We start from the raw sequence: 11,742 nt of genomic DNA on the forward strand, positions 1-11,742 counted from the left end.
GAGCTGCCCGAAGAGAGAGAGGAGCCAACGGCAGATAGCACCCGCGCCCGAAAGTATGCTACTTAGATACTCCGAAATCTATGGCATCTGTAAGATAGATCGCAAGGGTTTTCTATTCAGGCAAAATATTCCTAAGCATAGTATAGTAACTTGTTATCAATCCACAATCCATGTAACACCAATACTCCTTCTTCAAATTATCATTATTATACTAGATCATCAGTAGAATAGATGTATCTTTGAGATTCGATTCGAGATCCAATTGAAATAATAGGGAAACTGAAGAATGGAGTTCTATAGAAACCTGTCTAACCTACCAAACTTCTACCTGCGTGTGTGAATACTATAATGACTCATTGGAAAACGATCTTTAAGAACGCCTTCATATTGTTACAGGTACATAAAGATCTTACTACTTCAGATACTTTAATTTCGAACGCTTCTATCTTCGCTGCTACTGCAGAACACTATAATGTGCAAATTTATATTTATTTTTGAGAGACCAAAATGCCTTATAAATATACAACAAATGATTATAATAATAAAAGTGAAAGTAAATTGGGTATGTTGGGTCTACAGATTTCCCTGTGCCTGCTGCAAACGCATCAGTCGCCGCTGCCTCAGCCAGGGCAGCAGGAGTCCACCTGGACGCTGGCCGGGAAGTGGAGCTCGTGGGGCAAGGTCCATTGGGGCAGCCAGGGTGACGGCTTCGGGGATGATCTCATTGCGCCGGAAACCACGGAAGGTGGCGCTAGGCCTGCGTGGCACACGATCCTCAGGCTGGCGATCCTTTTTCTGCGGCACATCCTCGTTTCTAATATTCAGGCTAAAGACATCCCCAGTGCGTGGATCGGAGGACAGATGACTGACCGTATCTTGAAGCACCTTGGGTATCCGCTCCACCACCTGCAAGGCATCGCGGAGTGGCCGAATCTCTCGCTCCGGTTGCTTGCGCGACTGCTCCTTGGACGCCTTGCTCTTGGCGCTCTTTCGGAACAAAGGACTCTTCTTGTTCTTCCGCGAGAGTGCATCCTTCTTAAGTGGAGCGGGGCGAGTCAGTCGCGAAGCTGACTGCTCCAGGAACCATGGTTCCCGACGAGCCGGCTCCTCCAGCTCAGCCTGACGCTTGAATGCCGATGGCTTGGCTGATGCACGCTGCTGCTTCTGGGCTCTAGTGCCCAGTGGCGAGGGACGCACCAAGGAACTGGCAAAGTCATTGAACCACTCCAGGTGATCGACGGACCTCTTGTGCCTTATCTGCTCCGAAGCCTTGGATGGCGTTTCTAAGCCATTGGCCGTACGTTGAATGACCAACTTTGTGGAGGGCTTGTAGATGGTTATGTTTGAGCGACGATTTCGAGGCGACTGCATTGAAGTGCTGGCGCTCCTGGCCACCAGATCTCGCTTCTGCTCGAACTGCTGTGCGTTGCGCACAAAGCGATTGCTGCTCGGTCCCTGGATGACGATTTCGAATGGTAGATTCAACGTCTTGGCATTCATCTGCATGGTGCGAATGCACTCAGTATCGGATTGGTCGTCATTACACTCGCACAGGCACTCCTCGCCGCAGTAGAAGCCCAAACAGCCGCAATGCTCACACAGCGCCTTGCAATTCTTCTCGAGCTTCGACTCCGTCAGGGGATTCACATTGCGACTAGCTTTCGTGGATGTGGCCAATGTCGATGGCGGTTTGGTTGTCGTGCTGGACACTACACTTGCTTGGAACTGAATAGCAGCCAGTAGAAGTATCACCGTATAGCCACTGAGGCTGCTCTTCCGTATCTTTTCCGTCATCATTGTGGGTGCTCCAGTTCAAACTGTCTGGCCAATTGCGATGCGCAACCGATTTTATAACGCTGACCAGGTGAAATCGTAGATGTTCGTGACTGACAGTTGATTCTAGCTTACAGTTCGCCGGAATTTATGCTGACTTCGTGTGATCTTGAGACATTTCCCAATTGGGTTCTCTAATTGAGTTCTTTGTGCCGGTTTTTTTTGGCACACTTCGGCGTGCCAAGGCCGAATTCCCGCACTTGAACTTGGCCCAGAACACACATAAATCTTTGTTTACAGCGTTTATTACAAAAGAAACCAAACAACGAGTTGCCACTGAAGTCATTAGCGGCGCTTGCCCTTTCCCTTCTTGCCGCCACCACCACCCCCAGATCCGGATGCATTCGACTGTGGCTGCGACTGCTGGTGGTACGAGTCGCCGGATTTGTTCTGTCGCGTCTTCAGCTGCGGTATCTTGCTGGCGATATGCAGCATGATGGACTCGCGCGTGGGAAAGTCATTATTGTACAAAGTGCCATCGACATTACGCAGCTGGACGCGCACACGACCACGGAACTCCATCTCGCTGCTGTTCTCGCGACAGTACTTCTTGTTCTCCATGAGGAACTGCAAGTTGGAAACGGACAGCACATCGCGAATCTCAATATAGCTGGGATTGTCTACACAGTTCTCCTTGGGCAGCCGTCGACCCTCCTGGCGTGTCTTTTTCCTATTGATGTAGGCGGGATATATGCAAATCCATCTGTGTTAACAACAATAAGAGTTACATGCGAAATCGAACTTTGTGTTTTGTTGGCCAGTGCCTGGTTCCTACCGCTCCATATCGTTGTGTTTCATGCTGGGGCTCCAGTTTTTTTTCATGGGAACTGCTGTCGCCATTCTTTCAGTGAATTCTTGGTTGGTTTATTGCAATTCCTGTGTAATTAACAAAAAATGAGCTAGAAAGCTATTTTCCACGCAAGCAACCCAATTGAAATAGGGATGGCACGTGCAGCTGGCCGAGTAATCGATATTTAGCGAGGAAGCCAATAATTATATGGCTTTTTCTGGCTACTACGTAAGAGGTTATTTATAAGCGACTTAAATTAAAAGAGTACATGAAATAAATTATTTTAGGTAATTTTAATTTTTGGCTTATCTGGTTTAATAGAAGTTGGCGGAAAATAGCCAACATCTATTAAGCCACATTTCCCATCTCTTGTCATATCGATGATACCTCTACAAAAAGCCCTCCTAACCCTATCGATAGAAACATCGACTTGCGATCATCTCCAATATGCAGGCCGCGGAAGAACTTCAATAACAGTCTGTTTTTGGTCTTTCCGTGGTGTAATTGATTTGAGTTGTGCGGATAACGCGAAAAACCAATCGACGAGCGTCGGCCAGCAATTCTAGTCACGCGTGTCGCGAAGCCAAGCGGTAAACAAAAAGCACGCCCCACACCGCAGTGACCCCCCTCCATCAACACCAACACCACCACCCCCCGCGCTCTATCAAAACAACAAAAGCACACACGCAAGGCCACGGCGGAGCAGCAACAAGAAAAACAACAACAACGGCGACAACAATGGAAGAACTGAACATCATATTACAGAAGACCAAAGATAAATCAACGCAAAAGGAGCAGGATGAGGTACTTATCCCACGGCTTAATCCTTCCGGACCCCGTGAACTTTGACATTCGAAAGTGGCAAGCGAACGAGAGACACAACAGCAAACTAACCAGCTATTTTGGCCTTCCTTCCGTTCTCCTTCTTTTTCGACCCACTTCATTTTGGGCTTTATTTACATGTGGCCCACGCACGCAAAACGCTATCCAGATTCTGCTGCAGCCCTTTACATACATACAACAGATTCCTGGCAAGCAATTCCGCTCTGAGTTGGCCTTGGCCTTCAATCACTGGTTGCTCATACCGGGCGAAAAGTTGGCGCAGATCGGAGACATTGTGCAGATGCTGCACAATTCCAGTTTGCTGTGAGTATATATCAATTATCTGATTAATAGCCCTATATCAGATTAATAGCACGCCAATAAATCAGCATGAAACTACAGACAATGCAGTGTTTTTGGCCCAAAAGTGTATATACTGCGTATATACTCTATTAAAAAGTTTAGCAAAGTTAACTTAAGCGATAAATATTATCATAACAAAGTACTGACTAACTGGCATATCAATATTAAAACAAAATATTTTACTAAAATATCACAATACATACTTTTGTACTCACTAAAAATATGTCTGTAAGAAACCATATAAAATCAGCGCTAGTTTAAATACCTGTCGATTTATTGCCAGCCAACTAATCATGCTAGTCGTGCTTTACTTTTTAGTTTTGACCTTTGCCTTCCTTCGTTTTTCTGCTCCCCATTATTTGGCTTTGTTTACGCTTTGTTTGTGCCCCCCCCCCCCCTTCAAACACAAAACACCCGAACGTTTGACCCCCACCCCGTTTTGGCCACTTCTCCTGCATGTTTTATCTCAATTCACACTTGCAGAGTCTGTATTTGTATACATTTGGCTTATTTGCTTTCGTTCAGATGGATTCCAGTTAAATGCCTAATCGAGTGTAAAGTTCTTTTGGGCAAGTGATGAAAACAGTAGAGACTCCACGCTCCAAAAATGTGAAAATGCTGCCATATGCTCGTTGAAGAAACTCTTATCATCATCAGCTCAGTTCGTTTCCACAACGCGCATATGTTATATAGAACTTTGCTTTATCATTTCGTTGACTCACTCGCACTCTTTTCCCAATTGGATTTGACCATATACACAGTCTCGCACATTTGTGGATTATTTGGCCAGAGCGTTGTACGCTGGCCTCAAATCAATTTTCAAATTTCATCATGAGCCCGCAGGTTTCTCTGTTTACAATTGAATTTCTTTGCAATCCAATGTGGATTCGGAAATTGCATAAATTATTTAGATTTTTCCCCCAGGGCGGCCTACGGAGGAAAAGCGATGAATAAGATGATGTTGGCTTGCCAACAAAACAGTCGCAATTAAACTTTGAACTCAGCCAATTGAAGTGTCTGCGCCGCTTTTCAATTGAAGGCAGTAAAGTGAGTCGAAGTGACCAGGGATTTTCGCCTATCTTCAGGCAGCAGCTATGGAAGTATTCATCTCGCTTTCAAGCTAATCCCGTCCTGCCTCCGGCCACCTGTCGCCATTAACCATTCGGAGGCAAACACTCAGGAATGGCCTTAATTCTGCTTAAAATCCCCAGCATTGTTCCTCGAGACAGCAGGCAGTCTCATTCCTCCGCCAAGTGGCCTGCATGTTCTTGGTGTTCCCTACTTTTTTTTTTTTTTTTACGTTTTTAGTAATGCATTTTCATATTGGCAAAAAACTTAGTTTTTACAACGACGCCAGCAGTTGCAGCCATAGTGCCTCCTCGTACGACCCTCGTCCGTCCGTTCGTCATTCATGCACTTATGCCCATTGTCAGTTAGTCAGGCCGTCGCCAGTCGACAGGCATTGTCACAACTCTTGCCACGCAGCCCATTTTCCTCATTTTCCCCAACACCAACCAGCCTCCTTTGCACCCAATCCCCATCCCATACCATACCATTCCTCATCCCATCCTTTCCATATCCCGGCCCCTTTGTGCGTTGTCGCTTCAACGCCCACGCCTTCGTGCCAAGCCATCCAATCCCGTCCCGTCCCCATACCATCCATATTCCCTACCAATGACTTTGCCAGCTTTGGCGGAGCGCAAACATTTTTTAATTACGCAAATGTTGGGCTGCCCAGCTCGTTTTACCCGCCGGGCATCGTAGTTATTGAAGCGATGGCGGCCTTTAAGCGAGGCTTAAATTTACACATCCATTATTTTGGTGGAATGAGGAGCGCCAACGTATGTTTATAAATATGAATGTGGATGGTGGACACATGGAATCCGCGGCTCCCTTCGCTCGAATTGTGAAATTCTATTTAAAAACCCATACTTTTCTATGCAGTACGTGTTCATATAGTGCAATTCTGAATTAATTGCTATACAAAAACATCTGCTGATAAGTAAACTATTGAATCTTAAAACCAAGAACATATTTTCACATTTATTCTAATTTCAAAACATTACTGGCTCGAATTCTTTCTTTGCTAAGTTGATTGTAAGGTAGTAAAATTGTAGTATCTAATGCTTGAAAGTATATTAAGCTTGAATACAAGTACACAATTAACTCACGGCAAATTATATACATGTATGTTCTTGATACTAACTTACAGCATTGATGATATTGAAGACAATTCGATCCTTCGCAGAGGTGTGCCCGTGGCGCATTCCATCTACGGCGTGGCCAGCACCATAAATGCGGCCAACTATGCACTCTTTCTGGCGCTGGAGAAGGTGCAGCAGCTGGATCATCCGGAGGTACGCAAATCCACCTCTACTATGAAGCTCAAAGTAATCCGCGTTTCTTGCAGGCTACCAAGGTGTACACCGAACAATTGCTGGAGCTGCACCGTGGACAGGGCATGGAGATCTATTGGCGCGACAGCTTCACGTGTCCATCCGAGTCGGATTACAAGCTGATGACTGTGCGCAAAACTGGCGGCCTCTTTATGCTGGCCATTCGCCTTATGCAGCTGTTCAGCTCCAACAAGGAGGACTATTCGAAGTTGACGGCTATATTGGGCCTGTACTTTCAGATACGCGACGACTATTGCAATCTGAGTCTGAAAGAGGTGAGTGTATAGATTGGTTGGCAATATGCATAAGTCATTGTTAATCTGTGATAACATTCCGATGTAGTACACGGAGAACAAGAGCTTCGCCGAGGACTTGACGGAGGGCAAGTTCGGCTTCCCGGTAATCCATGCGGTTCGCACCCAAAAGCAGGATAAACAGGTTCTACGTAAGTCCAACGTCTTGACCTCAACCAAAGGCTTTTCACTCATTAAGCTGATGGCTTATGGTTATATCCACAGACATATTACGCCAGCGCACGCACGACATTGAGGTCAAGAAGTACTGCATCACCTTGTTGGAAAAGCTGGGCAGCTTTCAGTATACACGCAAGGTTCTGGAGTCGCTCGACGCAGAGGCTCGGTCGGAGGTTAGTACTTGAAGACAAGCAATGGGAAGTGGAAGTTGCTTGGAAGTCTTGATGATGTTAAAAGTAGAAATTCGCACACATCCCATCGTTGCTACGTGTTTTGTGCTAAACTAAAGTAATCTCTCAACCCACACAGGTGGCTCGTTTGGGTAGCAATCCGTACATGGACCGCCTGCTCAACAAGCTGCTGTCGTGGAAGACGAGCGATAGCGCCAGCATCACGCAGTCGAACCAGATCAATCACAACAACGTCTCACGCAGCAGCCCCAACCAGAACACGCTCAATTGCAATTAGCAGCCAAAGAGGCAAAAGAGGGAGCAGTCGTGAATTGCGAACGGCAGAGCCTCTTTTGCCGCCAATCCGGGACAGCAGCAGGCCAGCAGCCAGCCGACGCCTGCGTGCCTCAGTGCGCCCCTGTTGCGTTTCCTGCAGAAGCTGAAGATATTCTGAGATTTATGTTACCCTTTGCCAAACCGAAAAGCCCACAGAGAACCCCTACCTTACTGTCAACCGAAACCAGAGCGATGAGAACGGAAATAGGAGGAGGATAGGATTTGGATTTGATAGTGAATCGGATGAAATGGGATGGATAACAAAACCAACAGCAGCCTTACAGAAAATTGTTAAGCCAAAAGTAAATTGATATAAGCCAAGCTTATCGTTGAGCTAGCAAAGAGCCATATTACAGCTTTCCAAGAATTTGTTTTTTTACTTTTACATTTTACTTTATACTTTTAATTTAGTTTTGCTTCAAAGTTACGTAGTTAGTTAGCTCGTTTAGTTTCCCCAGTTTTAGTTTCGCCCAACGAATGGGAGAGGGGGGGGGGGGTGGGGATCAAGCAAATCTCGCAGAGCATTACTGAATTATAGAATATGCAATTTTTTAGCTCTTGTATTTCTAAGTGTGTTTCGTATTCGTAACTCAATTCTGCAAGCAATTTTCAATTTCTAAGTGTCATTTTATCAAATCTAACTCACTCGGAACTCAATGTGCACTTCCTTTATCGACGTTGTTCCATTTTAATTGTTATACAAATGCGATTCGTATACATACATACATATGTACTATTAACGACAAATTGTTAATGTTTTATGCAGACACTATAAAATCAACACAAATGAACGCAACTATATATATTGAAATAATGATAATGATGCACTGCACGGCAGGTTTTTGCACATTGCACCACCTAAAAAATATATACATATATTATATATAAAAATATATATATTTTTATTGTAGTTATACACATGAAAGAAACAAAAAGAAATAAACGGCAAGAGAAACCGGAAAAATAACAAGAAAATTAACCAGATTGCTGAAGTGGAAATGGAAAACTATAAACTATGCGAACATTTTACGGTAGAAACGACAACTAATAGCCGAGAATTTACAGTGCACGCCCAGATGCAGCTAAACGCAAACGCACCTAACATTTTGCCCATATACTATATACTACTAATGAAAACATTGAAATATATGTAAATGTATTTAAATAAATATTTATGCCAAGTTGTCAACTAAAGTTTAAGTGTCGGGGATCATTTACAAATAGTCGCCATATCGGCATGTTAACTGCTTATCCAGAATTATACATTCATTTAGAAAGAATACATTTTTAATATCCATTTCTTAACCTAGTAAAAATAGGTTTCCTAACTGTTTTAAATGTGTATTTAAATAGAAAACAATGTAACGTAGAAATACGTTATTGTATGCTTGGTATGTACATAAGTTAGTCATAATTACTTATCCATTAGCTTTTGTTTTCAGGAGACTAAGAGTCCTGCTCAATCATATCCATCAGCTGCAGAAACTCCTGGGAAGCGCCATCGACCTCGTTTTCCCCATCGCCATACTCCTCATAATCATCGTCGTCCTGCATGAAAACCAAATTTTTGAGTAATGGAACAAATGCCAGCTAAAGTTTTTGCAACTAACCTCGAAACCAAAGCAGTTTTTGGCACTGATCTTGGAGTTGGCGCTCGGTTCGTGCTTGACCAACACCTCCTCGTCGCCATTAACCAGCTCTACGACCATTACCTCGCCATCATCCCCTTGCCATTCCACGGTGAAGTCCGAGTTGTCCGGCTCCTCCTTGATGTGGAACGTCTTGGTGCCCCGTTGACTTCGGAGGCGTTGATTGATGATCATCGGCTGCTTTTCGGAGGCGGCAAGCCTGGCCTGTTTGTTGATAATGATAGGTGCTGGCTTGATTCTCTGACGGATCGGATCACTGACTATGGTTTCCACATCATCATCGGCGTCTTCAGCCTCCGAGTTCTCCGGCTCGATTTCAGCCAAGTCATAGCTCTCTGGGTTGTCATCCTCTTCGTTTTCCTCCTGGTCCCGGTCCATATCCACATACTGATCCTTGATCAACGTGATGACAGTGCCATCTTTCTGCAGCCGCACATTGCGGCCCAATTTAAGGCGACGCCGCTTTTCGCGAGCATTCGCCGAATCATCGTGAGTCTCCATGTGTCTCATTAGATTACCCTTGTGGGTAAACTCCCGCGGACAACTCGGACACTTGTGCAGTTTCTCGCGCGGTTCTGGTGGCTGATACTCTTCGTTGTGCACGAGATTCATATGGCGGCGCAGCAATTGACGCTGCCGGAAGGCCTGCGGGCACTGATCGCAATGGAACGGCTTTTCGTCCAGGTGGATGAGCATGTGTGAGGCCAAATGGCGTTGGGTGACCGAAGCGTAGCTGCACAGCTTGCAGCTGTAACACTTTTCGCCCTCGTGTGACTTAACGTGCAGCTTGTATTGATAGCGATCGGGCAGCTGCTGGCCACAGCGCCGGCATGTCATTGGCACATCAGAGGTGTGCATGTGTTTAATGTGAACGCGCAGGTCAGCCTTCCGACCGCAAGTCGTCGGGCAGTAGTTGCACTGAAAGACGGGCTTGTCGACCACGCTGTGGATGAGCTTGTGGGCCTTTAGTGAGTTAGATTGCGTAAATCGCGACTTGCAGATGTCGCATTGGTACTTCTTCTCGCCGGTGTGGATAACCATGTGTCGCTTCAGCTTGAACATGTCCTGCGATGCGTAGGTGCAGTGCGGACATTGATATGGTCTCTCGCCCGTATGGCAGGTCATGTGGCGGCGCAGTTTGGTCAGTTCCACGCTGGCGTATGTGCACTCCGTGCACTTGTGCGGTTTTTCCTTAGTGTGCTTGTAGCGAGTGTGACGGACCAGCTCGCCGCTGGTGGTGAAGGCGCTTTCGCAGAGCTTGCACTTGTGCGGCTTATTGCCCATGTGCGTGTTTATGTGGTTTTGCAGGCCCACGTTCGATCGAAAGGACCTCTCGCAGATGGAGCACTTGAAGGATGGCTCGACGTCATGACTTCGTGAGTGGCGCGTGATCAGAAACTTCTTGCTCGCCGTATACGGGCAGTGTGGGCATGAGTACTTATGTCCCGATGCATTCGAATTCTGGCTGGTAGAAGAAGCTGTCTTCAGCTTCACCTCCTTGTTGCTTAGCACAAAGTCTACGTCCTTCTTGTCGGCATTCTCATCCTCTGTCGTCGCATTGTCCTCAAATTCGTAGACCTCAGCCTCGTTTGGCGTCAGCGTAGCTGTTGCTGCCTCTACGGCAGCTTCGTCTACGGTATAGTCCGACAATTCTGTCACCATTGAACTGATGTCGGGCTCATCTACCAGCTCCTCGAGCTCCCGCTCCAAGTCCATGGGTTCAGGCTTCGGTATGACAGGGTTCTTTCTAGGCCTGCCCCTGGGTGCCGGTACTTTGACCACTAATGCCGGTGGCGGTGGCATCGCCGATTGCTTCGCCTTGGCTGCAGCTGCTCGGGCTGGTCGAACGCTAATTGCCTTGGGTTCTGGGGGAGGCTTCGAAGTAGTCGCTTTCGGTGTCGATTTGGCTGGCCGCAAATTGATGGCTTAAAAAGAGTCGAGCAAGTGATACAAATGCACGCACATATATGGCAAAGGGTAACTCACATTTATTGGTGGCTGTACTGACCACGGAACGTGTAGCTTTCCCCGGCTTGGCAGCCGCCTGTTTGAGCTTCTTTTGTAGCTCCTTTTGCTTCTTGGGCGTAGTCTTGATATAGCAGTTGCCCTCGTCATCTATGAAATACTTATCCTCGTCGTCCTCCTCCTCCTCCTCCGCTTCCTCCGCATGATCCAAATCAGCCTCCGCCTCCTCCATCGGTTTCGATCCACCAGCCTCCGCACCATTTTCATCCAAGTCGATGGCCTCGGCGCTGATGGCCTCCAAAATCGTGTTTACCACCTTCTCATCGCTGTTGCCTTCGATCTCCTTATGGAAATTGTTGAGGAAGGTCTGCAGATCCTCGGGGTCCTCGTCCTTTTTTGTCCTCCTTGGCATTCCTATGGACAAATTGGATTTGTTTTGGTGGCGACCCACAGCGGATGACCGGGATCCCGAAGAGGGCGCTTATCGATTTCTCGCAACGACCAATTGTAATCCCGCTTGATTCAATTCACCTACCGACACTTGGTTGCCAATAAAAAATATGTTGAAAGGGACGCCGGTTGTCGTTATTGTTGTTAAATCTACAATTTAATTTGCGTCCACATGAAACAGCTGCCCATTTCTAATAAAAGATGGCGACATGTAGCATCAGTACCGCCAGCTATCGATAGTTCGATTGGTTTCGTATCTTGTCATCTCTATATAAACTATCTTTAATTCTTGATAACAGAAAATATATAATAACGAATCCACGGTAATTTATTAGATAAAAAATATAATCTGTATTCTTTTGGATACTGGATAAGCCAAGGATTTGGGCTGCGTAAGCGGTTTTGATGTCGCGAAAGCCCCTGCGGATGTTTATGTCTGTTGGATTGGGTGCCCTCTTGAGTGGATGGATCGCTCATGGGTACTGATCAGCCGAG

At 46.2% G+C, this 11,742-nt stretch overlaps 4 protein-coding genes, 1 long non-coding RNA gene and 1 other non-coding gene across 9 annotated transcripts, besides 2 other annotated features; 3 read left to right on the forward strand and 3 right to left on the reverse strand.

The window, feature by feature from the left end:
* Positions 1-449: 449 nt before the first annotated feature.
* On the reverse strand, positions 450-1,875 carry CG14834 (uncharacterized protein). The gene has a single exon (NM_139851.2). It carries the CDS (start codon positions 1,795-1,797, stop codon positions 574-576), a length of 1,224 nt encoding a protein of 407 aa, NP_648108.1. The 5' UTR covers positions 1,798-1,875; the 3' UTR covers positions 450-573.
* A 186-nt stretch (positions 1,876-2,061) lies between these two features.
* On the reverse strand, positions 2,062-2,786 carry Srp19 (Signal recognition particle 19). Its single transcript, NM_057787.5, has 2 exons — positions 2,609-2,786; positions 2,062-2,536 (listed from the first exon to the last, which is right to left on the reverse strand). Exons 1-2 carry the CDS (start codon positions 2,671-2,673, stop codon positions 2,119-2,121), a joined length of 483 nt encoding a protein of 160 aa, NP_477135.2. The 5' UTR covers positions 2,674-2,786; the 3' UTR covers positions 2,062-2,118.
* Positions 2,787-3,064: 278 nt separating this feature from the next.
* qm (quemao) lies at positions 3,065-8,374 on the forward strand. 3 transcript variants are annotated; one of them, NM_079234.4, is made up of 8 exons: positions 3,065-3,427; positions 3,615-3,769; positions 6,021-6,165; positions 6,219-6,479; positions 6,547-6,649; positions 6,723-6,850; positions 6,987-7,485; positions 8,095-8,374. In NM_079234.4, the coding sequence occupies exons 1-7, from the start codon at positions 3,362-3,364 to the stop codon at positions 7,143-7,145; spliced, it is 1,017 nt and encodes a 338-aa protein (NP_523958.2). In that variant the 5' UTR covers positions 3,065-3,361; the 3' UTR covers positions 7,146-7,485; positions 8,095-8,374. The 3 variants fall into 3 exon arrangements, with proteins under 3 accessions (NP_523958.2, NP_001163370.1, NP_001261510.1); NM_001169899.2 differs by having other exon boundaries at positions 6,987-8,374; NM_001274581.1 differs by having other exon boundaries at positions 6,057-6,165; positions 6,987-8,374.
* Positions 5,156-5,554, forward strand: lncRNA:CR45833 (long non-coding RNA:CR45833). Its single transcript, NR_133182.1, has one exon. It is a non-coding gene; the product is annotated as a long non-coding RNA:CR45833 (long non-coding RNA).
* On the reverse strand, positions 8,330-11,465 carry CTCF. The gene is made up of 4 exons (NM_139852.4): positions 11,333-11,465; positions 10,819-11,211; positions 8,794-10,757; positions 8,330-8,731 (listed from the first exon to the last, which is right to left on the reverse strand). Exons 2-4 carry the CDS (start codon positions 11,207-11,209, stop codon positions 8,630-8,632), a joined length of 2,457 nt encoding a protein of 818 aa, NP_648109.1. The 5' UTR covers positions 11,210-11,211; positions 11,333-11,465; the 3' UTR covers positions 8,330-8,629.
* Positions 10,469-11,350, forward strand: asRNA:CR45822 (antisense RNA:CR45822). 2 transcript variants are annotated; one of them, NR_133183.1, is made up of 1 exon: positions 10,469-11,350. The 2 variants fall into 2 exon arrangements; NR_133184.1 differs by having other exon boundaries at positions 10,753-11,219.
* A 142-nt stretch (positions 11,466-11,607) lies between the features above and the next one.
* Positions 11,608-11,634: a mobile genetic element.
* Positions 11,635-11,654: 20 nt separating this feature from the next.
* Positions 11,655-11,742: part of a mobile genetic element that runs on past the window's edge.

The sequence above is a fragment of the Drosophila melanogaster genome, chromosome 3L, assembly GCF_000001215.4.
Source record: "Drosophila melanogaster chromosome 3L".
Taxonomy (NCBI): Eukaryota; Metazoa; Arthropoda; class Insecta; order Diptera; family Drosophilidae; genus Drosophila; species Drosophila melanogaster.